This window comes from Bombyx mandarina, chromosome 17, assembly GCF_030267445.1.
Source record: "Bombyx mandarina strain Sakado chromosome 17, ASM3026744v2".
NCBI classification, from domain to species: domain Eukaryota; kingdom Metazoa; phylum Arthropoda; class Insecta; order Lepidoptera; family Bombycidae; genus Bombyx; species Bombyx mandarina.
Genome location: NC_143223.1, coordinates 11068965 through 11090536, shown reverse-complemented (window position 1 = coordinate 11090536; position 21572 = coordinate 11068965). Strand labels below are relative to the sequence as shown.

Here is a 21572-nt window from a genome sequence, read left to right as displayed (position 1 = left end):
ATTGATCAGCAGTCCCTCGATCTTGCTCGATATGATTCTCAAAAGACTGTTGCCACTGTCACGAACTCGACGCAATAACGATGCACTACTCTTCCATAGCATAGCATGCCATCAATAGACAGCATGTCATTGATATACAGGATGAAAAGCGTGGGGAGAGCACCGAACCTTGTGGAACGCCAGCGTTAATGGTCATGGTATCAGAACAGTCACAGTCTACAACGACCGTGATGCTCCGCCCATCCGAAAAGCTAGCGATCCACTTGCAGAGACCCTCGGAGATTCCGTTAGATGGTAGCTTCGACAGAAGTGCCCTATGCCAGACCCTGTCGAAGGCTTTCGCGATATCAAGGCTCACAGCAAGAGCCTCGCCCTTGCTCTCCAAGGCTTCAGCCCACCTATGAGTGAGGTATACAAGAAGATCGGCAGCTGAGCGACCGTGACGGAAACCGTACTGTTGGTCACTGATCAGCTGGCGATCTTCAAGATACTTCAGGAGTTGTATATTTATTATTCGCTCCATCACCTTGGAAAGCAAGGAAGTTATCGCAATAGGCCAATAGCTCGATGGGTCCGACCGGTCACCCTTCTTGGGGATAGGGTGGACGTGGGCGGTCTTCCATGAAGACGGAACCCTGTTAGCGCAATAAGAGAGGCGATACAAACGCGTTAGCGCAGGCGTCAGCTCAGGGGCGCACGTTTTCGGAACCACTGCAAGGATGCCGTCTGGCCCACTCGACTTATGGATGTCCAGGAGTCGGAGTTCCCGCCTGACTGCACACTGTGTAAAGCAGATCTCCGGCAGGGAACTATCACACCGGGGCATGTTCGGTGCTGTGGCACCGCCGTCGTCCAGTCGAGTTCGAGGCGAAGAGTTTGACCAGGTCAGCCTTCTCTTTCGCACTATTGGCCAAACTGTCATCGGACTTGCGTAGTGGTGGGAGACTAGACCTGCAAGTTTCCTTCTGCAGCTTTGCGACCAAAAAGCACGGCTCCCAGAGGGATAGCTCTTCAGTCGCTCGCCAATTCTAGCAACGTGCTCCGATTTCGCCCTGGCAATAACCTTCTTGTAGGACCTGGAAGCGGCGTTATATTTCCGCCTTTCCTCTGAGATGTTAGGATCCCGACGTCTCCTGGCATCATCCCATGCAACGTATGCGGACCGCATTCGTTCCATATTCAGTGAAGCAATGCTCTTGCTAGAGCTAGTATTAGCAAATATTCTCAAGATGAGTTCGTGAACTCCCCTACCTGTCTGACCCCTACCTAGGCTACCTTGTAGTTTTTTTTAATAATTTTATGTAAGGCATTTTCAGGAAATCAAACAAATTTCTTAAAATTTAGACTGTACATGTGTCTGGTCAGTCATTTCTAAATAAAACAGTTTAATGTATTTCCCTTTTTTAATCTCATTCATATCAAACCAATAAACATATTTTAAATTTTAGTATCTATTGTGCCATGTTTTGATACACTATAAAATATAAATTAGCGTGGCACCATTGTTGATAAGTTATTAAAATAATGTCGATAAATTATCTCCAATGATTCATCGTACCTTACAAACTATATCAGACGATTCTTAATCGTTTAATCCCATCTTCCAACAATTTATCTTACGGCCGGTAAAACAAAAACGATACAAGCTATAATTTACATCTAGATAATATTTACAAGTAGATACAAGCATATATTTTTACAAGATGACTAAACACCATTTCACTTCCTTCATCTTTGAAATCATACAACCAGACTTAAATTTTATTGCAGCAATAATTATCACTCTTACTGTACATGCATGGCAAAGAATAATATTAAGCTGGACCTACAAATATAATTTATAATGGTTCTCTCTTTGTAGTCCAGAATATCTATCTACACACAACAGTTATCAGAAATCTAACTTTTATTTTAGTTAGTTTGCATGCTGACAGTTTATTAATATTATAATGATATGGTCCCTGCTGATTGAGTAAATAAAATAATGTTAGTGTAACAAATGATTAAAACTAATGTTGGCCTCCTTAGTTTTAGGCAAGGAACCCCTGTACTAATATAAAAATGTACAATAAGTACTAACCTATCTGTAAGAATTTAATATATAATTTATGTTAGAATTAACAAGGAATGTAACTAATTTTTTACATATTTTCGTTCAGAAGCATTTTTACATCAGCTTCAAAATCAGCCTACACTTCGTGAATAGCAATAAAAAATATGAATTTGAACAATTATATAAAATGTGTTAACACTATAAACAGCAGATATGAAATATTATATTACAAAAAGTTATTTACACTATCATTACAATTTTGTATTACAAAATGGCTATTCAGAATGTAGGTAGGATACATATTGGGATTTAAATTTCTGAAGTTTACTCTAAAATACAGTTATTAAAAAATATCACACATTGGAAGCTTACTATTAAATAAGTGTAACAAATTTGTATCTTAGAACAGTTAGGATTGTTTTAAAATGAATTTACTTCAAATACCTAGCAAAAATCTTAGTAGATCTATTTCTAAACTATATGGCTTGAATATATTGCTTTTAGTATAATGTAATTAACATGATTTTAGTAGGTCTGGATATAAAATTCCATTTTAATATGACTTTAATAAAAAGAATGCCCAATCTCACATAATTTAATACAGTGTAAAATAAAATAAAAAACAAAGAAAATAACATACATATTAATTCGAATATAAAAACGGAGCTGTTAATAGAAACTTTCACAATAACACTGCACATAACTAAATTTTCAAGTACTGTTTCATTTAACACATTGGCGTGATATCAGAGTGTTCCCACGTATATGTTTTCAACCTCGAAAGATTCGGCCGTGTGCTAGTAGTTCACAGTGACGGGGTGATGAGCAATGCTTGTGCCACTATGGTGTTGGGTTGTTGTAGCGTGAGTGAACGTCGCCGCTGTCGCACCCGGAGAGCTTGTCGAGCTACGTACTTGCTGCTGTAATGCATAATACTTTTGCTTCAGATTTGGAAATCATATAAAACTTTATTTTCTTCTTTTGAATTAGTATATTAAAACTGTTTATTTGATTGAAACAGTATTTAAAGTTATTTGGAAAGTAGAAATGTCCATAATTTAATACAATAAATACACTTGATTTACTCATATCATGCAATTATTGCCTGGACACAAAATATTGGGACAGCTGCCATGCCAATATTTTTAAATAAGTACATTCTCAACAAGTTTTCTTGTTAATGAATAAAATTATTCCTATATCTAATTTCAAACTAGTACCTGTGTCACTTGGCCAGTTATTTGCATAACGGTGTTTGTGTTGGTTTGTTGATTTTGAGCAACATTGTTGTCTGCTGGTCTGTTCTCGGCTTGTGGTGGTCTGCAATTAATTGCTCGTGCTTTAATATCACAACTGATTTACTATAAAATGGAATGTTACTTACTTATTAGTTGGTTATATTCCTTATTGAATTTAAAAAATTTCCGCAAAGTTATTAATATTGTTTACAAACCTTATTTCATGTTTCCTTTCGGCAGGATCTACTTCGACTTTAATGAATTTAGGGTTGCATTCACTAGTGCATTCTATAGTTTCGGCGGGCGTATCAGTGCTCGTCGCCCCTTCTTTAGGTTCTTCATGTGTACGTCTGTGAGCCGCCAAGTGTCCTGTGCAATTATATTAGACGATTTATTTATAAACCAATAATATATTATTTATGACTATAATCTTTATTTTATAATTTATTTATAACTAATAATCTTACTCGATGTTTTTTATAACATTTAAATCAGGAAATTCAATTCAGAGGACCAGACGATAAGTCTAGACAGGCAGTTATTTATCAGGGAATGCAAATACGCGACCCCTGTCTCAAGTTCAACATTCAACTCAATACTCGACATTTTCGTAAATTTCTCTAAATAAACTCATTACTCTCAATTCCTGCTCTCCTTTTAGTTCTACTGGTATTGTATAAATTGGTATCATAGACTTATCTATTTCTGCCAACATGTAGAGAACTTACCTTTACATAAGAAGTCTTTAGAACACACTTCACACCGCAATGTTCGACTCGCTTTATTGTGTGATCGTTCGTGGAATAGTAGATTGCCTTTTAATGGGAACGATTTGCCACATTCACCACAGCTGAAAGGTCGTTCGCCGCAACTGTGCGACCTGCATAAAAGAAAATGATCCATCTTTTTGTCAATCAAAGCTTTTTAAATAATTTTATACCAATAAATCTAAAAAGTATGTTTTAACTTAAGTAATAATAGAAGTAATAGAAGTTTCCACAATTATCTTTAATTAATTTATTTGTATTGTTTAATTTGTTTAAAATTTGGAAGTCGTCGTGGCCTAAACAATAACACGTCCGAAGCATTCGCATCTAGCGATGCACTGGGGTGCCTGAATCCCGCTGGCAAGTACAATTTTTTTCTAATGAAATACGTAATTAAGAAATGTAAGATAGACTTCCATGGTGAAGGAATAACATTATGTATTAAAAATCAAACCCACAAAACTAAAATTTGCGTAATTACTGGTGGTAAGAGGTTTTGTAAATCTGCACGGGTAGATACCACCACCCTGCCTATTTCTGCCGTGAAGCAGTAATGCGTTTCGGTTTGAAGTGTGCGGCAGCCGTTGTAACTATACGGAGACCTTAAAACTCGTATCTCAAGGTGGGTGGCGGCATTTACGTTGTAGATGTCTATGGGCTCCGGTAACCACTAAATACCAGGTGGAACTTGAGCTCGTCCACCCACCTAAGCAATAAAAAAGAAATATACATTTACCTCATGTGTGTGACAAGGTGTTCCTTTCTCGTAAAAGGCTTGGAACAAACTTTACATGCATGTGCTGTGTCTCCAGTGTGCTGTTTTAGATGGTTAGTGAGATGCTCTTTGCGAGTAAATGTTTTCTGACAAAATTCACAACGATGTGGCGATTCACCAGTATGTATTCTAAAATGCAGAAATATATAATTTTTTTTTACCTAGTATTTTTTGCGTGACAGAAATTTAATGAAAATCTAAGTATACTTCCCACTGATTTGGATTTTATTATAGACTAGTAATTTGAATTTTTATTTCTTAAAAGTATTAAGTAGCTTACCTGACATGATTGGTCAAGTGTTCTTTTCTCGAAAACGTCTTTGTACAGAAAGGACATTTGTGTGGCGTTTCTCCAGTGTGTAGATGGATGTGATTTGTTAAATGTTCTTTTCTAGAGAACGATTTCGTGCAAAATCCACATTTAAATGGTGTCTCGCCAGTGTGTTGCCTGCAACAAATAAAAAAATATTTGTAACATTTTTTAAACAAGACATTATCAATTATTCCCTATATTATTTATAGTCATTACAAAAGTTCATATTCAAATAAATTAAAAATGTTTAGTATTGGCACCGTTTTTTTCTAATTTGTATTTTTTCAAATCATAATCTTACCGAACATGGTTAACGAGGTGCTCCTTTCTTGTGAATGTCTTGCTGCAGTAAGTACAGGCGTGCGGAGTGACGCCGGTGTGTTGTCGAATGTGATTGTTCAGATGTTCCTTACGCGCGAAGGCACGCGGACAGTACGTACACTTGTGTGGAGTTTCGCCGGTGTGCTGTCTGCGCAACAGAGTACATTCCGATTTGAAAATGCACCATTTGGTATTTGATTATTGATAGGTGTCCTAAGCTTTATTAGTTAAATGATAAGATTATTTCACTAGTAAGATTTTGACAAAACCTACCTTGTGAAAACAAAGGGTGTTAATTTAGATTTGCGATTCATTATTTTGAATTTTTTTTGTCGTGGATACGGCAACATAATTAAGAGACATTTTGTCTGAAAATAAAAGCTAAATCGGAATGCACAATGCTGTGCTAAACAAACAGGGAAACATCACACAAGTGCTGCCAGGGATACAAAAGGACAGGGTAATATTACTTACTAATTTGAAATCTACTATTGTATCTACTCATGAAGATTAATCTAATATCATGCAAAATAAATCATGCTCTAGAAATTCAGACAAAAATGTAAAGCTCAAAGTCATATTTACTAGTATAGCTATCTCACATATATGTTTAGATTTATGGAATCTGGGGTAATTAGCATGAGTAAAAAAAATTACTAAATTACATCAAAACCATTCATTTTTACAGACATACTAATCTACAGACATCAAGAGTCATTTGAAATTCCAAATTTATCTTTTTTACCCTTCCTTAACGCAGGTAGTCTAAGAGGCTATTTCAACTACGCCTAGACGGGTAGGTGAGCTCACGGGCTCAACCTGAGAGAATTTGCTAACACTAGTCCTAGCGAGGGCAGTGCTTCACAGAATCTACCACCCGATCGGAATCGCGACCCACTGAGAAGATCCGACGAGAAACTCAGTGGGCCGTTCGCTCGTCGAACTCTTCGTCGTAATCGACGAGTTCGACGATCGAACGATGACCGGTGCTTGAGAGGTCTAAAAGCAACGAGAGTGAATCGTGGGATCCAACAAGACATGTTTCGTGTCACGTCGGCTTTGCGTTGCTCCGTCGCGGTCGGATAAGTCCAAATTTATCACTCATAGTATTAACTGGTGGTAGGACCACTTGTGAATCCGCACGGGTAGGTACCACCGCCCTGCCTGGTACCTTTGCCGTGGTATTTTTGCCGTGAAGCAGTGATGCGTTTCAGCTTGAAGGCTGGGACAGCCGTTGTAACTATACTGAGACGTTAAAACTTATATCTCAAGGTGGGTGGCGCATTTATGTTTTTATCTCAAATTCCTTTTGAGATAAAAAGGATCCTTTTAATCTCAAAGATTAAAAGGAAGGAAGATTTAAGATGTAAAATTCTATTCTCTATTCATTTATTCTATTCTCTATTCAGTTGTCCAATTCTATACTTCATAATGCAGACAATTTTTTTGTCAAGAACAATTCTTATAATACGACCCGTTCTGCTATATTCGAGTTACAGAGCAGTAATAGCGAGCATGATTTTTTTTTACTAGTCATTAGGCAGAGTAATGACCAATGGGTGAGTGTTCACTATTGCTCATGGATGCCAGCAATGCCGGGGACAGTGATAGCCGCCTAGTGCTGAGGATTCTCATCAAGCCTTGGTTGATAATAAACGATATCGTATTAGCCAAAATAGGAAACTAGTTAAGGATCTGTGAATAAATGCATTAACTCACATATACATGCACAAATTGCTATAATCATAATAATAGTTTGCTTTTAAGGTAAATAATGATTTTCCTTATTTTTTGGCTCACCTGATATGATTAGTAAGATGTTCCTTCCTTGTAAAAGACTTGGCGCAGTAAGTACATCGATGCGGGGACTCGCCTGTGTGTTGACGCACGTGGTTCGTTAGATGTTCTTTTCTTGTGAACGACTTGGTGCAGAAAGAGCACTTGTGTGGCGATTCCCCTGTGTGTTGTCGGACGTGATTTACTGTAGAAAGAAAAATATTGTTGTATATAAAAGTTATCTACTGTCTACTCTTCATCTTCAAACACATCTTACAATGATTTTTGTGTTAGAAGTATTAAAATAGCTTAAGCTAATAAAGCTCGAATAAAAGTTTTAAAAAAGCTTTTATTAGAGTGTATGGCTCTAATAAAAAATAAATAAAAAGTTTTAAAATTATTTGGAAACAAATAATAAGCAAAACGAATTACAAAATAAAAATCGATTACCGAGATGATCCTTTCTTGTGAATGCTTTAGGACAGTATCCACACTGGAATGGTGTTTCGCCGGTATGTTGCCTCACGTGGTTCACTAAATGTTCTCTTCTCGTGAACGATTTGGAGCAGAAGTTACACCGATGAGGAGATTCTCCAGTATGTTGTCTTACATGATTGAGAAGATGCTCCTTACGAGTAAATGTTTTCGAACAAAAGTCGCAACGATGTGGAGTTTCACCTACAATGAATATTACTTAGTACTAAATGTAAATCTTGTTTTGTATATGATATCTGCTTAATTATAGAAAATCGCAAACCAGCTCCCATCTTAATATAATTTTGAAGTAATAGAGAGGATAACTATAAAGTCGTCATTTCAGATTACCAATTTAGATTAATATTAATTTATTACTATTTATAAAATTCCAATATAATATTTAATCGTGAAGTAGACAAACAAGTAGTGTTTAGTACACAACTTTATTCTTTTGATACATACAGGCAGCATTTCATATTTATATTATTGAGCTATTTCTTTTTGGAAAAAAAGGGTTCCTATGCAAGAATGTCCTAATAATTTAATAATTCAGATGATTATACAATGTGACAAATTACATATTATGTTTCTATCAGTATGTTATGAAGTAAACTTACATTTCTGATGAAAAATAAAGTTGTCTAAACAAAAAATGATATATGGCTTGTTATTAATTAAACTATGTACAGTTAATCTATGCAATAGCAAGTTTATAGGTAATAATGCAACGCGAAAACAGATAAGTGCTAGGAGATAAAGAGAAAATCCAAGCCTGACCACTGGTCCAGGGGGTCAAATACACAACAACGAATTAGTCCTTCATGTACTATATTATGAAAGCTGTATACTGACCAGTGTGCCATAATATGTGGTTGTTGAAGTGTTCCTTTCTTGTAAAAGACTTGCCACAGAGATCACACCGGAAAGGTGTATCGTTTGTGTGTGATCGCATATGATTCATTAAATGCTCCTTCCTAGTATACTTCTTGCCGCATAGTTGGCAATGATGCGGCGTTTCACCTAGTATCGTGGAGCAGAAAATAAAATGTTAACATTCAATGATGCAACTATGTCATTCGAAACATTTAGTTTGTCATTCCTTCCAAAATTATTCCATATCCCCCATCGTAGTTTCTCTGGGAGATACGTGTTTGTTTTTGAAACGTCAATAGTTGAATCATTCAATTTTTCACTTTCTGCACCACTGGAAATGACCCATGGAACTGGTGCAGGCTTGGGGATTTCATGTAAAATTATAGAAAGAAAATAGGTGTACAAACTAAAAATTTCGAAAATAAACAAGATGTTTGAAAACCCGATTTTGCTTCAAAGCTAAACTTGGATTCACTACTTATTCTAAGATAGCTTTCTGCTAATGATGTGTCCCTACACATTATTGGAGTTTTGTGGACGCAGTCTATGCAATTTACTTTTGTGCATCATAAACTCATTCAAAGGCGCTGTTATACAAACAAAAAATTACAGAATTTTTAGTTCTAGGAATACAATTCAAAATACGAAATAAATAAATTATAATGCAAATAAACCAAGCAGTAAGTATTACCACCCAAGATAATTTACAATTTACTAATTTTACCATAGTACATATTAAACGATTCCCATTAAACTTAACCTAACGAAAGTTTATTTAAAGAACCGTTTTCAGTTACCCTGGGATACTGAATGAGAAGTGTTGAGTAATATTTAATAAACCATATACCTGTGTGCCACATGACATGGTTCATGAAATGTTCTTTCCTTGTGAAACTTTTCTTGCAGATGTCGCAGCGATGCGGCGTTTCGCCGGTGTGTTTCCTGACGTGATTAACCATGTGTTCTTTTCTAGTGAATGTCTTTGCACAGAATTCACATCTAGACATACAATTTTGAGTTTTAAAATCTTAAATTTTACTCAAATATGCTTTATGAGGGTGTATTTATGTCCATACGGGTTACCACTGCTTTTCCTTTTTTTACCGCCAAGGTCGAGTTCAGCTGTTTCCTTTAAATTCAAACTTTGAAATTTTCTCACAATGGTCGCAGTATGTTAGTGTATTGTCTACGAGTTCTCGTAACAGCTTAAAAAAGTGCAGTCAATCTAAGGCAATACTACTAGTTTTTTCTTTAAGACTAAAATATATGTTTAGTATATTTTTAAGACAGGTAATTTACCGGTAAGGTGTTTCTCCAGTATGACTTCGTACGTGGTTATCCAGGTGTTCCTTTCGCGAAAAGGTTTTATGGCAAGTTGTGCAAACATATGGCTTGTCCGCCGTCATTCTTTTGGCGTGTCGTTCCGCGGGGTCGCCGGCTATGGAAATCGCAATCATCTTTTTTTAAAGATGAACCTCTAAATATTGCTTATATTGTCATCAAATATGAATAAAATAAAACTTTTAATAAAACTCATAGCATGAACCTAAAAACCATTTAAGTCCATTTTCTTATTCCTTAATTCCTACCATGGCAGGGATTAAGCAGAAGGGAACAAATTGGTACAATCGCTCTGCTTATTTTACCACAAAGTAATCGTTCGTCTTTGATGGATAAAATCAGCCTACATTCTATCAGGTTTTCCCTGTTTTAAATTTACGAAATGAATAAATTATGATTTTTAAGTATGTACATACCAAGATGACATTTTCCGTGTCTTGATAATTCTAAAGGGTTAGCAAACGCTACTCCACAAACTAGACATGCAAAAGGTTTGCTTTCGCCATGGTATCGTCTGTGAAGCAATGTTAAATTCATTACAAATTTGTACACTATAAAATAATTCTCAATCTTTGTAATAGAATGGTTTATAATAACAGTGTGTAATTATTACAATCAATACAGAGCCATGGCTACCCAGCTTACTCAACACTGCTACTAGGGAAGCCTCTAATATCTATAAATAGAATTTCTTCAGTATCCATGAATCAGACATTATTTTTATTGGTTATATTCTTATCTCAACTAAAGTAGTTCAATAAACTTTTGTTAACATGGAAATATAAGGTTTTTTTTTAAATTTTGCTTTGCAAGTTACCTGTGTACAATGAGTTGATATCTAAACTGGAATATTTTCCCACAAATATCACAAGAATGGTGTCCAGGTGACGAATCTTGTTCAGTTATCGCTGCACTTGTACCTGCTTCTACCTCAACTTCTATTTCCGTTATTACCTTAAAAAATATGTTCATATTAATGAATGAGCTCGTAAAAGACTACATTTAATAATATTAAATTAATAATAATAATAAATAATTAAATTAATACATACTACTAAGATTTTTTGTTTCTTTATGTCTTAATAGGTCAAATCACTATAAGCCTCAAAATTGTGTTATAGGGTTGTATATGAGTCGTCTATTATCAAAGGTGGCAATCTGTGCATTTGGACAAAAAAAAAATATTGATATTTCAATACAGATTGAATTGAATATAATCGTCTCCTTCAAAGAATACGGTTCAAAACCTGCATTAAATAAAGGTTAATACTTAACCTGTTATTTATCTAAGATGTCGTTCAGAAGAGTTTTGTGACTGCCAATGGAATACAAAGTCAATAATTCGTTTTTCTGATTTACCAATAATTATCCAAAAGTCACCTTGCCGGCTTTGATAATAGTCGACTCATATTATGTCCGATTCTCTTCAACATTTATAGGGAATACATTATGAGACAAACCCTAGATAGGTTGGAGGATGGAGTATCCATTGGCCGCAGAAGAATCATTATCCTTCGTTATGTACATGACACACAGTGTGCGCATCGACCGAGCAAGAACGAGCAACTCTTTATTAGGGTGGAAAAAAGATGGTGAATAAGTTAGCTTAACAGGGCAAAGACCAAGGTATCGATGGTAGGCAGACCTGGTATTCTTATTCGCTCTAATGAACTTTAAGACTTGGAACTTGTTGACCAGTTCGTTTACCTTGGTTCTCTTGTTAGTTACGAGGTCAGCGAAAAGGAGATAGCCAGAAAAGTTCAAATGTCCAAAGGGGCAATGACTAAATACACTAGGTAATGGAAAGACCGCAATATATCCCGCATAACCAAAGTGAAGCTGGTACGTACATCGGCCTTCTCAATTTTCCTTTATGGCACGAAATCCTGGACAGGATGAAGTGAGAGAATAAAGATCGGCGCATTTGAAATGTGGTGTTGGAGGTGGATGTTGCGAATTCCGTGGACTGCACGCAAGACCAACCTATGCATTCTTAAGGAAATCGGTACCACAAGCAATCTGCATCCAGCATATTCTCAAGTACTTTGGCTACATAGCTCCTAGAGTCCATGATAATCTAGAGAAGCTGATGGTAGTTTGTCAGGTTCTAGTGGCACCAGCCTGCCACTAGCCGAGGCTATAAGGACCGCCGAGGACAGGAAGACGTGGAGAAGCATAGTGCATCGAGTGATCAACACTTCAAGCTAGACATGACCTTCAGCAATGAAGCGACCGACTAAGAAGATCTAACAATAGGAAGGAACCTACTAGTTGTAGGATTTCATTATATGATGTGTCAAATAAGCAATTTTTAAGGAAAAGCTATTTCTGTCTATTAAAATATTGTAAGTGTGTGATAAATATATTATTATGCAGCATCCAAAACACTAATGATTATAACTTTAAATTCGTATTTCAATACGTTTTTTACTGGTTTAACATTCTCAATGTTGTTCTCTGGGAATGTTTAAATGTAATTTTCACTAACTTCAAGACATCATATTAATTTAGCACAAGTATCAAGAGCCGATGACAATACATTAATTGAGTACTCAGGCGTACCACGCTGGCCCCGATGAATAATAAATATATTGTTAATATCAAATACATTTAGTTTGGTTTATTATACAGTTTTTTTTTGTTTTCTTTGGTTTATTACATGGCTCAAATGTACTTGTCAGCTTACTTGAATTATTTAAGTCGACTATTTTGTTGAATACAGGTAACAGATGTTTTTGAGGTGAGAATAAACCAAGATATTATCCGTTTATTTTATTTCGTGAATTCCCTTTGTTATTATCTTTATGTCTATTTTATATAAATTTATTATTAATCGTAGCTATTTAATAAATTTATTATTCAAAATATATAATAATGAAGTATTTACCTTGGGTTGTTGTTGTGGTTGTCCATCAGAATTCAATTTCCCAAAGACTTCATGATATGCTAGTAGTTGTGAGAGATCTTCCACGTTAACTTTATACATAGCATGCATGTCATGATCAGTAGCTCCAGCTGATATCTTGACGACGGCCCCTTCCATTCCCATTGCCCCAACAGTCTGTAAATTTTCCTAGTTTAAAAATAATTTAGTTTAGTTTGTAGATATATCATAATACATTATAATTTATTTCTTGGAGGTGTTAAAATATATCTATAGAAACAAATCAAACCGAAATATCTATTTGATTTTGAACCAAAGGCTTTGTTTTAAGTTCATAGATTTATGTGGACATTGTCATTCAAAAATTATTTTTTAGTTTCAATTAGATTATTCAATAAATATCTTCTTTAAATGTTAATAGATTCGCGAGTTTATGAAATGTTTGTCAGACAATTAGTGTACATTAAAACATTTTAATTAAAAAATTAGGAATTTTTAATTGACTTATTTTTAAATAAAAATCACACACCTTCAAATCAATGCCCTTGATATCCTTAATGTCTGTAGGTATGGCAAACTGAGCAGTTTCAATCTTTGAATTTTTTTCGTCTTTCACGATGAGCGATTCAGCAGCACTTGCTTCTATGGACGTGGTACCGTCTGCATTGTGAGTCACTAAAATATTGGCTGGTTCTCCCGTGGCTTGTTCTATGCGAACCACACTGTCTATTACCTGATATCAATAAAAATTTCATGTTACTATAGGATTTATTTAATGTGGCCGCACATACAGATTCCATTTATACTAAACCAAAAGAATTATATTTAGTTTATCCGCATGCCTATCATTCAATCTTTAAAATTAAATGTTATTTCTGTCCTATATGGAGTACATTTTTATTTTATCATATAGCGATATAAGTGTTTCTATCTGCTACAATTATTTTAATTACTAACCTGTTGCCCTACGATTTGCTGTAGTTGATGTACAGTGAGTGTTTGATCATTGGGTAGCTTGATAGCTTTATGAAGCTCTTCCTTTTCAACAATTTTACCCGCTCCCGGCTCTACCACTGTCACTATACCATCTTCACTGACAGTCAGTTGTATCTGCATTCAAAATTACTTGTGATAAATATTGGGCAATTGTGAGAATACTAATTCAGCTTGCTTGCTTACAGCAGCAACTGACTTGGTACAAACTTATTTCCAGTTGGAAATTAAAGTTTGTTGTATTACATTACCCAAGAATATGAAAAATTGATTTTTTAGCAACTATCTGCACTTTATTTTTTCATAATTCCAAGATTCAAGACAAAAAAGTAATAGAAACAAATAAACAAGTTATTTATGTCTACACAGAATCTATATTTATGATCAATAAAATATTATTTGTATAAATTTCCATACAGACCCACATAAATTTAATAGCACATTTAAAAAAAATCTTAAATTTCAAATTAAAGGGGTACTCAAGAGCTGCTACCTGAAAAGCCTTGTGAAAAGCCAGCATATAATTGTTTTTTAAACTCACCTCATTGACCTTTATGGTGTAAAAAGCAGCGTGAATACAGTAACATAGATTTACATGTGCAATATCAAAGCACTCAACAGCAAATTTTACATTATTTTTTTATTATTTAATTTTGTTTACAAAAAAATATACCTGTTGATTAGAATGGTCTGGTCGAGCCGCCATTAACTGTTGTTGCAACAAATGCTGTTGTGTGTGGTGAGTCTGTAGGTAAAATATGAAAAACACTATTTTATTCAAAATATAATACCACTACATTACAATGCAGGTTAAGCAGAAAGGAAAAACATAAAATATTAATAGAAAAAACTAATTACATATAATAATTTTGAAAAATAAAATGCACCTTAGAGCATCACAGAAAACAGTTTTTTATGAGTTTTTTTGGTAATTAATTTTTTTTTTGTATTACTTAAAAGTTAAAAGTGACAAATTTTAAAAACATAGTCATAGCATTTGAGAAATATCACAGAGTGAAGCTTATTCCAAACCACGATGGTATGTAGCAGAAAAGATTCCGGAAACGCACTGTAGATAGATGAACGCATTAAGCAGTTCTAGGTAATATGCATGAACTTTACTCCGATGGCGGACGGTGCGATAGTAAAAACGAGATGAGATCACCTCAAACAATTTCTGAGAACACTCCCCGTGGAACATACGATATATAATACAGAGAACCGAAGTTCTTCCGTAGAGGGTCCAAACGATCCGAGAGATAGGGTTTTCGACAATCCGAATAGCACTCTTCTGTATGAAGTCAAATGAAAGTAGGTGATATTTGGGAGACCCGGGCCAGAGGCGGAAAAAGTACTCCACGCGAGGCCGGACTTGTGCTTTGTAAAGCGTTTGTAAAGTATCACATTGCTGTGTTGAGGATTGCCAGCATTATTGACGCAAACTTGGTTATCCAAATGACGCCGATATTGCACATCGCTCGAAACAAATTCGTGGAAAATTGCAGGAATAGTCATTTAGTTTCAAAGATAAACTTGGTATAGTAGCACAAATACATAAGTTTTATTAGACTTTATATGTGTCGTTAATTATTTTGTGCGAAAGTGTGCCGTTGCCGTAAAACGCATGTAAATGTATTAAAATTAAGAATAGTTGTCTTGGACACTCTAGAGTACATAAATATTGAATAGATGAATGTAATATTGTAATATTCAATCATGGAAATGTTACAACACTTGAGTCTATTTAGTCTATTAGAATTAAAGTATAGTAATCGGCAAACTTCTTGAGCAAATGACCTTGACTGCGCAGAACCGAATTTTAGATCACTTTGGTGGTGAGGGTGAGGCGCGACGGCAGGGGAAATCGTATCGAGCGCGTTATTGGTAGATCAGTCGAACCTTGCGTCCCGCACCGCGCCCTCATTCCGCTTGCTCCCAAAAGTACGCTTGCGTACAGTGGAAAGTCTATCGTTATTAATCGTTAAGTTATTTGTTATAATTGCTTGTGGACTTTGTTGCCATTGCTATTTGTTGAGTGTTTGTTGATTTTTTATAAAACATACACTATGCCGTGACAAACTGGTGTAGTACTTAAAAGAAAGGGTAGAAAATTGGTGTACGACGTATATTGCTTCATTATAAAACAGAGGAAGAATGATATGGAAAAATTAAAACAGACTTCGGAAGCAACAAAAACATCAGTGAGTACTGTTAGGTGCATTATTAACGAAGCTAAAGGCTCTGGCTTGCTCGCCGTGTTTCGGACTCCGGGTAAGAAAAGATCAGGGAAGAAGAAAGTTACCGGAATGGATAGTTTCGTTCAATCTGTAATAAAAAGATGTAATCATAATAACTACATAACAAGCAGCGAAACTCCGTACCGTAGAAAGGCTTCGAAAAATTTAAAGAAGATATAAATTTTAATGGCTCGGAATGAAGCTTACGACGAATTATGAAAGAGCTAGGCTTCAGATGGAAAAAAAGAACAGAAAATAATCGGAAGCTGGTAAATGAAAAAAGTAACATTCGATTACTACGAATCGAATATCTTCAAAAAATAATTAATTATAGACAAAAAAGAAGACCGAATCGACCGAGTTGTAAACTACGCCGATGAGCCCTATGTCGACTCATCACGATGATAGCGACTCGGGTGATGAAAACAGTGATGATGATGATGGTCAAGATTATAATAACGAAAAAAAAATTACAAATACCAGCTTCGCTTCAACTGAACCAAGACCTGGCAACAGCTCTAGTTTTGACTTCATAGAAGGAATATCTATTTTACCCCAAGATTAAATTATTACAATTATTAACCTATATGTTTTGTTGATGTTCTAATAAATATTTATAAATAAATACATATGTTGATTTTAATAATTTAATAGCATTATGACGCAGAGTAAGTAATGTTTTTGCACGTGAGTGTACCATCGCAAACTTACCCCCACTACGTCAACAAATGCTCAAGAAGTTTGCCGGTTATTATAATAGAGTAGGTATTAAGATTAAAAAAAATCATGCAAATAGGTTTGCTAATTTTAATTCATATTTAATTTTTAAATTAATGTTTCATGCAATTTTACTTCTAAACGAATTTTAATGATGCGAGCTATCCGATACTTGTTTGTAAAATAGTTTCTTTGTTACTAAATTACGTAACTTTCGGCTAGACTACGATACGATCACATATTTCACTACATAATTATAGATCGATGCAATATTTCATTCCCGCAAGTAAAGGAGTGTTACCACTTCAATTACCATATCGATATTATGGTGTTGTACAAACTCGACCCGACTATTGGGTACCTGCTGATGTGTGGCCTGACCAGCTCCGGCACTACCTGTTGCCTGTTGTCCTCCAAGCTCTTGTGCCTGAGCGTGACCCACCATCGTTTCTGAAAATTACACTTGTATTTTAACATTTAATTATTGAATATCTTTGAGTAGGAACCATTGCTACCAGCTAGAGAATTCTGATTATATCGTGAATACCTGTTTTTTTTATTGCCACCCACCAAAATGGAAAGTGTTATTCTACACTACACATCCAGCCAGACCAACATCACATGGCCATTAATGATACAAAAGTCTGTTAGTGTAATTAAAAAAAAGGAAAAAAAAACCACAAAAACTTCCTCGGCTTCACGTGACGTTGTGACGTAGCATTCTAATAACTATCGCATTACTAAATACTTTTGAAGAATATTGTGGCGTCGCATGAAATCGGTCTACCTTGTGATGTCACAATACAGTAAGGCAATATTGGTTAAAAGAGCAACTCAACATTTTCGATTAAATTATATTCCAAAAAGAATTGATCCATTTAGGTAATAATTTTAATTTTAGAATAAGCGGCAAAGGGTACACGGAGCGGGTGGCTCCGAATGTTATTCGGAATTTTTATATACAAGATTTAAAAAGTCGTCTTTCTTCTATTCTATGATAACCACTATACTAAAGTAATCTTGTCGAAATACTTCAAAGAAACTGTTAAATAACTTATTGCGACTTCTATTTCATATTTCACAAGATGTCTAGCATCATTTAAGGTACCTATTGTTCGTTAGATAAGCTATTACATCAAAAAGCTTAAAATGTTGATATAGAGTGTAAATACAAATTTGATAGGCCATAAAATCATAATTATCATATTGATGATGAAAAGCTAGAAGAGCTTAGGTAGTTGGCTCTCTCAGATATTTTACTTTTCCTTAAGATTTTTAGATCAACGCTGGCAATGTGACTTTTGGACAATTATTGGTAAATCAGAAAAACGAATTATTGACTTTGTATACCATTGGCAGTCACAAAACTCTTCTGAACGACATCTTAGATAAATAACAGGTTAAGTTAATACTTTATTTAATGCAGGTTTTGAACCGTATTCTTTGAAGAAGACGATTATATTCAAATCAATCTGTATCGCCATATCAATAACATTTTTTTGTCCAAATGCACAGATTGCCACCTTTGATAATAGACAACTCAAATATTAGGTAAGTAATAATTACAAAAACAATTATATTTATACAAAATAAATTACACAGTTTAAAATTGTAACAATCATAATTTTCCTAAAATTGATGTAAATCAAAAACTGATAACACACTACAGAAAACTTATTGTAATGTATTCACAACAGAAACAGATGGTTTATGTGTGACATTGAGTTGCTGATCAAGAACATTTGCTGAATTTTATTATCTTGGTAAAAATAACTTTTCTCTTGAAATAAATTCGCTCAGAAAATGGTTTTTACAAAAATCACATTGGAAAAAGTAACTAGATGTACTTAAATTCTTTAACCAGTAAGCATGGTAGGCAGCGGCTTGGCGCTGCTCCTGGCATTGCTGACGTCCATGAGCGACGTTGACCACTTACCATCAGGTGGACCATATGCTCATCTGCCTACAAAGGCAATAAAAAAAAAAGCATTTCTGTAACTTACAACACTCACAACTATACTTTGATTTAAAGAATGAGTCTGTCTAGTCATTGCTCTGGATTGAAGTCCCAATTACTTTTTAAGTTTCAATGGTCAAACATTTCACCAATCAATTTGATGAACCATCATTATGATTTGACCTGTTTAAGTTTTTTACAACAATTCTATAACAAATACTATTCCTTTCATCTTATCTTGAATATTTGGGAAAATAATCACTCAATTCCTCAACTCTAATGATCTTTTGCCTTTCTCAGGTATTCTATGCCTCCTCTGCTAAGACCACCCTCAAATGAAATATGCAAGTGTTTAGAGTTTCCTCTCATGAATTTGCACTTGCTTACTTTTCCACATTACGATGTATGTTAGTTTTTTAGTACTTGCCTTGCCTCAGTGGACATATATTCTATCAGAGTTAAAATATTCTGGCGGGCACTAAGTTTACAAGTAATGCTTAACACAACATTTATGAATATACAATATATATTGTGTAACAAAAACAAATCAACAATGACTTGGAGACATGTTTAACTACACTTGACTTGCTTTGAAAATGTGAGTTTATTGAGACATATGAATTACAGGATATTATGATGTATTTCCCTGCGTTGCAGAAACTACTAACGTCAAAAACTAATATTTATGATTCCATCATTAAAACTATTCGCAATTAATTTGAGAATGACAGCTTTCTGATTATTCAAATAAGCTTCTAAAAAGGTGCTACACCACCATTATTAAAATCCTGTGAGAATAGTGTTGAACTTTTAGCTTTGATTCACTATCTAAAACAATGGATTCTAGACCTTTAGAATACAATGGCAGACTTAATCATACATACACGAACTTATGACCTATCTCATATTAAATGTAGCACATTAACTATGTCTGTCCCAAAATACTGATATTTGGATATAAATGCACTTCAGCCTGTAGAGTAGTTCAACCATTCAGTTCTGGCATTAACACATAACATGTTCTATTTAATTGATAATTGAGACTCCAGACCTTGGGACACAAGGATGGCAGCATTCACATTGTAGTTTCATAATTTCATTACCAATCAACAGCATACAGGGTGAAGTTAGTCTATTCATTATTGGCAAAATAATATCTTAGTCACTTCGAGTGAGTATAAGTTTAAAGTCTTAACATTATAACATCATTGTATGCAACATCGTCGGGTCGTATCATCCTTTGCAATAACAGCAATAGTGCACAATTTACTGGTGGTAGGACCTCTTGTGAGTCCGCACGGGTAGGTATTACCGCCCCACCTATTACTGCAGTGAAGCAGTAATGCGTTTCGGTTTGAAGGGTGAGGCAGCCGTTTAACTATACTGAGACTTTAGAACTTATATCTCAAGGTGTGTGGCGCATTTACGTTGTACATGTCTATGGGTTCCAGTAACCACTTAATACCAAGTGGGCTGTGAGCTCGTCCACACATCTAGGCAATAAAAATAAAAAAAACAGACAAACGTGGCAGATTGTGTCTTGGCAGAAATATATAAAGGAAGTATGCATGTACAAGCAGATAAAAGGGAGATCCTGCTTTACCTGCTAATGGAATAAGCCAATTAAAAAAAAATAGTACCATGAGTTTGTCCAGATTGTGTTGAAAGGATTTGTGAAACTGGAATCTGCTGTGTTCCAGCCGCAGACACTGTAACCTGTGCCTGTCCTCCATGATGACCAAGTATGATATTAGGATCACCGTTAAGTATACCAGTATGTGTTTGACCAATATCCTGAAAAGATTATTTAAAAAAGATTGCATTTCACAGATATATTTCACACTCAGTTAAGTCTCTAGTGTAAGCTTAGAGAGCTAGTTTCTTTTAAGTGTGCAAAATATGTATGTATTGGTCCAAATATTAGATGATACAATCAGCACAATGAAAACACATTTTAATCATTCATTCAAGGATTCCCAATGTTTTTTTATTTATTTATCGTTTATCGAATAGTTAATATCTGCACTAAATAATAAATCCGTAGTAAGAATAGATAAACATTTTTGGTTACACGGGATATTGTACTGATAGTAGATTAGATGTTGATGATTCATTAACAAAATACAACAATTCGAAGATATGACAGATAAAGAATTTACCTGTACTGCTTTCCCGTTTTCTATTCTTGTACCTGTTGGTAGTCCATACACTGATACTTGTGGTATTGGACCAGGGAAGAGATTTGTAAACACCCAGTACTTCGCAACACTAGACAAAGCGACATTTACAGCAGCAGAGTTCACTCGGAGGTCAGTAGCAGAGGTTGTGGGTGTTAAATTAGTCTGCTGCTGTTGCTGAGCTGTCCGTTGATTTTGAGACTAAAACCAGCAAACCGTTTAGAAATCCAACCAGAAAAACATATACTAAAAACCCATTACATTAAATTTCGAACCTCTGTACTTCCCGATGGCTGACCACCACTAGTAATATTGTGGTGTTCTGGGTTCATTTTTAGTCCTTATCAAACAACAATCGCTTCAAATTTACGGAGCTATTTACAAAAACAAGACAATTCTAAACTTTATATTTCGGCATTGTCATATTTCGACTGTCAACGAAATGGAGGCGCGGGGGACGCGACGGGCAGCCATTATGAAACTTGGAGCACAAAAACATTTTTTTCGGAGACGTATCTCCGTGGTACTCAGTAAAACAGCATTCAAAATATTTTAGATTTAAAGTTATGGTTGACATATAGTGAGTTGCTTGATTAATTGAAATACCACTAGTAGTTTAGATCGAAGATTCGGCAAAAACACATTTACAACATAGGCAATCACAACCACGAAA

General features: G+C 35.1%; 1 protein-coding gene across 12 annotated transcripts in view; it reads right to left on the bottom strand.

The window, feature by feature from the left end:
• Positions 1 to 1389: 1389 nt before the first annotated feature.
• Positions 1390 to 21572, bottom strand: part of LOC114240599 (uncharacterized) — a 20242-nt gene continuing 59 nt past the window's right edge. The window contains exons 1-22 of one of the 12 annotated variants that reach the window (XM_028171195.2): positions 21175 to 21572; positions 20882 to 21100; positions 20363 to 20516; positions 17127 to 17215; positions 14485 to 14556; positions 13776 to 13928; positions 13348 to 13551; positions 12822 to 13007; positions 10752 to 10888; positions 10351 to 10448; positions 9893 to 10031; positions 9441 to 9592; positions 8573 to 8740; positions 7694 to 7921; positions 7268 to 7448; positions 5448 to 5615; positions 5114 to 5281; positions 4795 to 4962; positions 4020 to 4171; positions 3507 to 3660; positions 3274 to 3373; positions 1390 to 2973 (exon numbers count right to left, since the gene is read on the bottom strand). The exon at positions 21175 to 21572 is cut by the window's right edge and continues 59 nt beyond it. In XM_028171195.2, coding sequence (XP_028026996.2) covers positions 2851 to 2973; positions 3274 to 3373; positions 3507 to 3660; positions 4020 to 4171; positions 4795 to 4962; positions 5114 to 5281; positions 5448 to 5615; positions 7268 to 7448; positions 7694 to 7921; positions 8573 to 8740; positions 9441 to 9592; positions 9893 to 10031; positions 10351 to 10448; positions 10752 to 10888; positions 12822 to 13007; positions 13348 to 13551; positions 13776 to 13928; positions 14485 to 14556; positions 17127 to 17215; positions 20363 to 20516; positions 20882 to 21100; positions 21175 to 21231 — 3270 coding nt within the window. In that variant the 5' untranslated portion in view covers positions 21232 to 21572 and the 3' untranslated portion in view covers positions 1390 to 2850. Of the gene's footprint in view, positions 2974 to 3273; positions 3374 to 3506; positions 3661 to 4019; positions 4172 to 4794; positions 4963 to 5113; positions 5282 to 5447; positions 5616 to 7267; positions 7449 to 7693; positions 7922 to 8572; positions 8741 to 9440; positions 9593 to 9892; positions 10032 to 10350; positions 10449 to 10751; positions 10889 to 12821; positions 13008 to 13347; positions 13552 to 13775; positions 13929 to 14484; positions 14557 to 17078; positions 17216 to 20362; positions 20517 to 20881; positions 21101 to 21174 lie in introns of all 12 variants that reach the window. The other 11 variants (XM_089734208.1, XM_028171192.2, XM_028171193.2 and 8 more) reach the window with 11 other exon arrangements.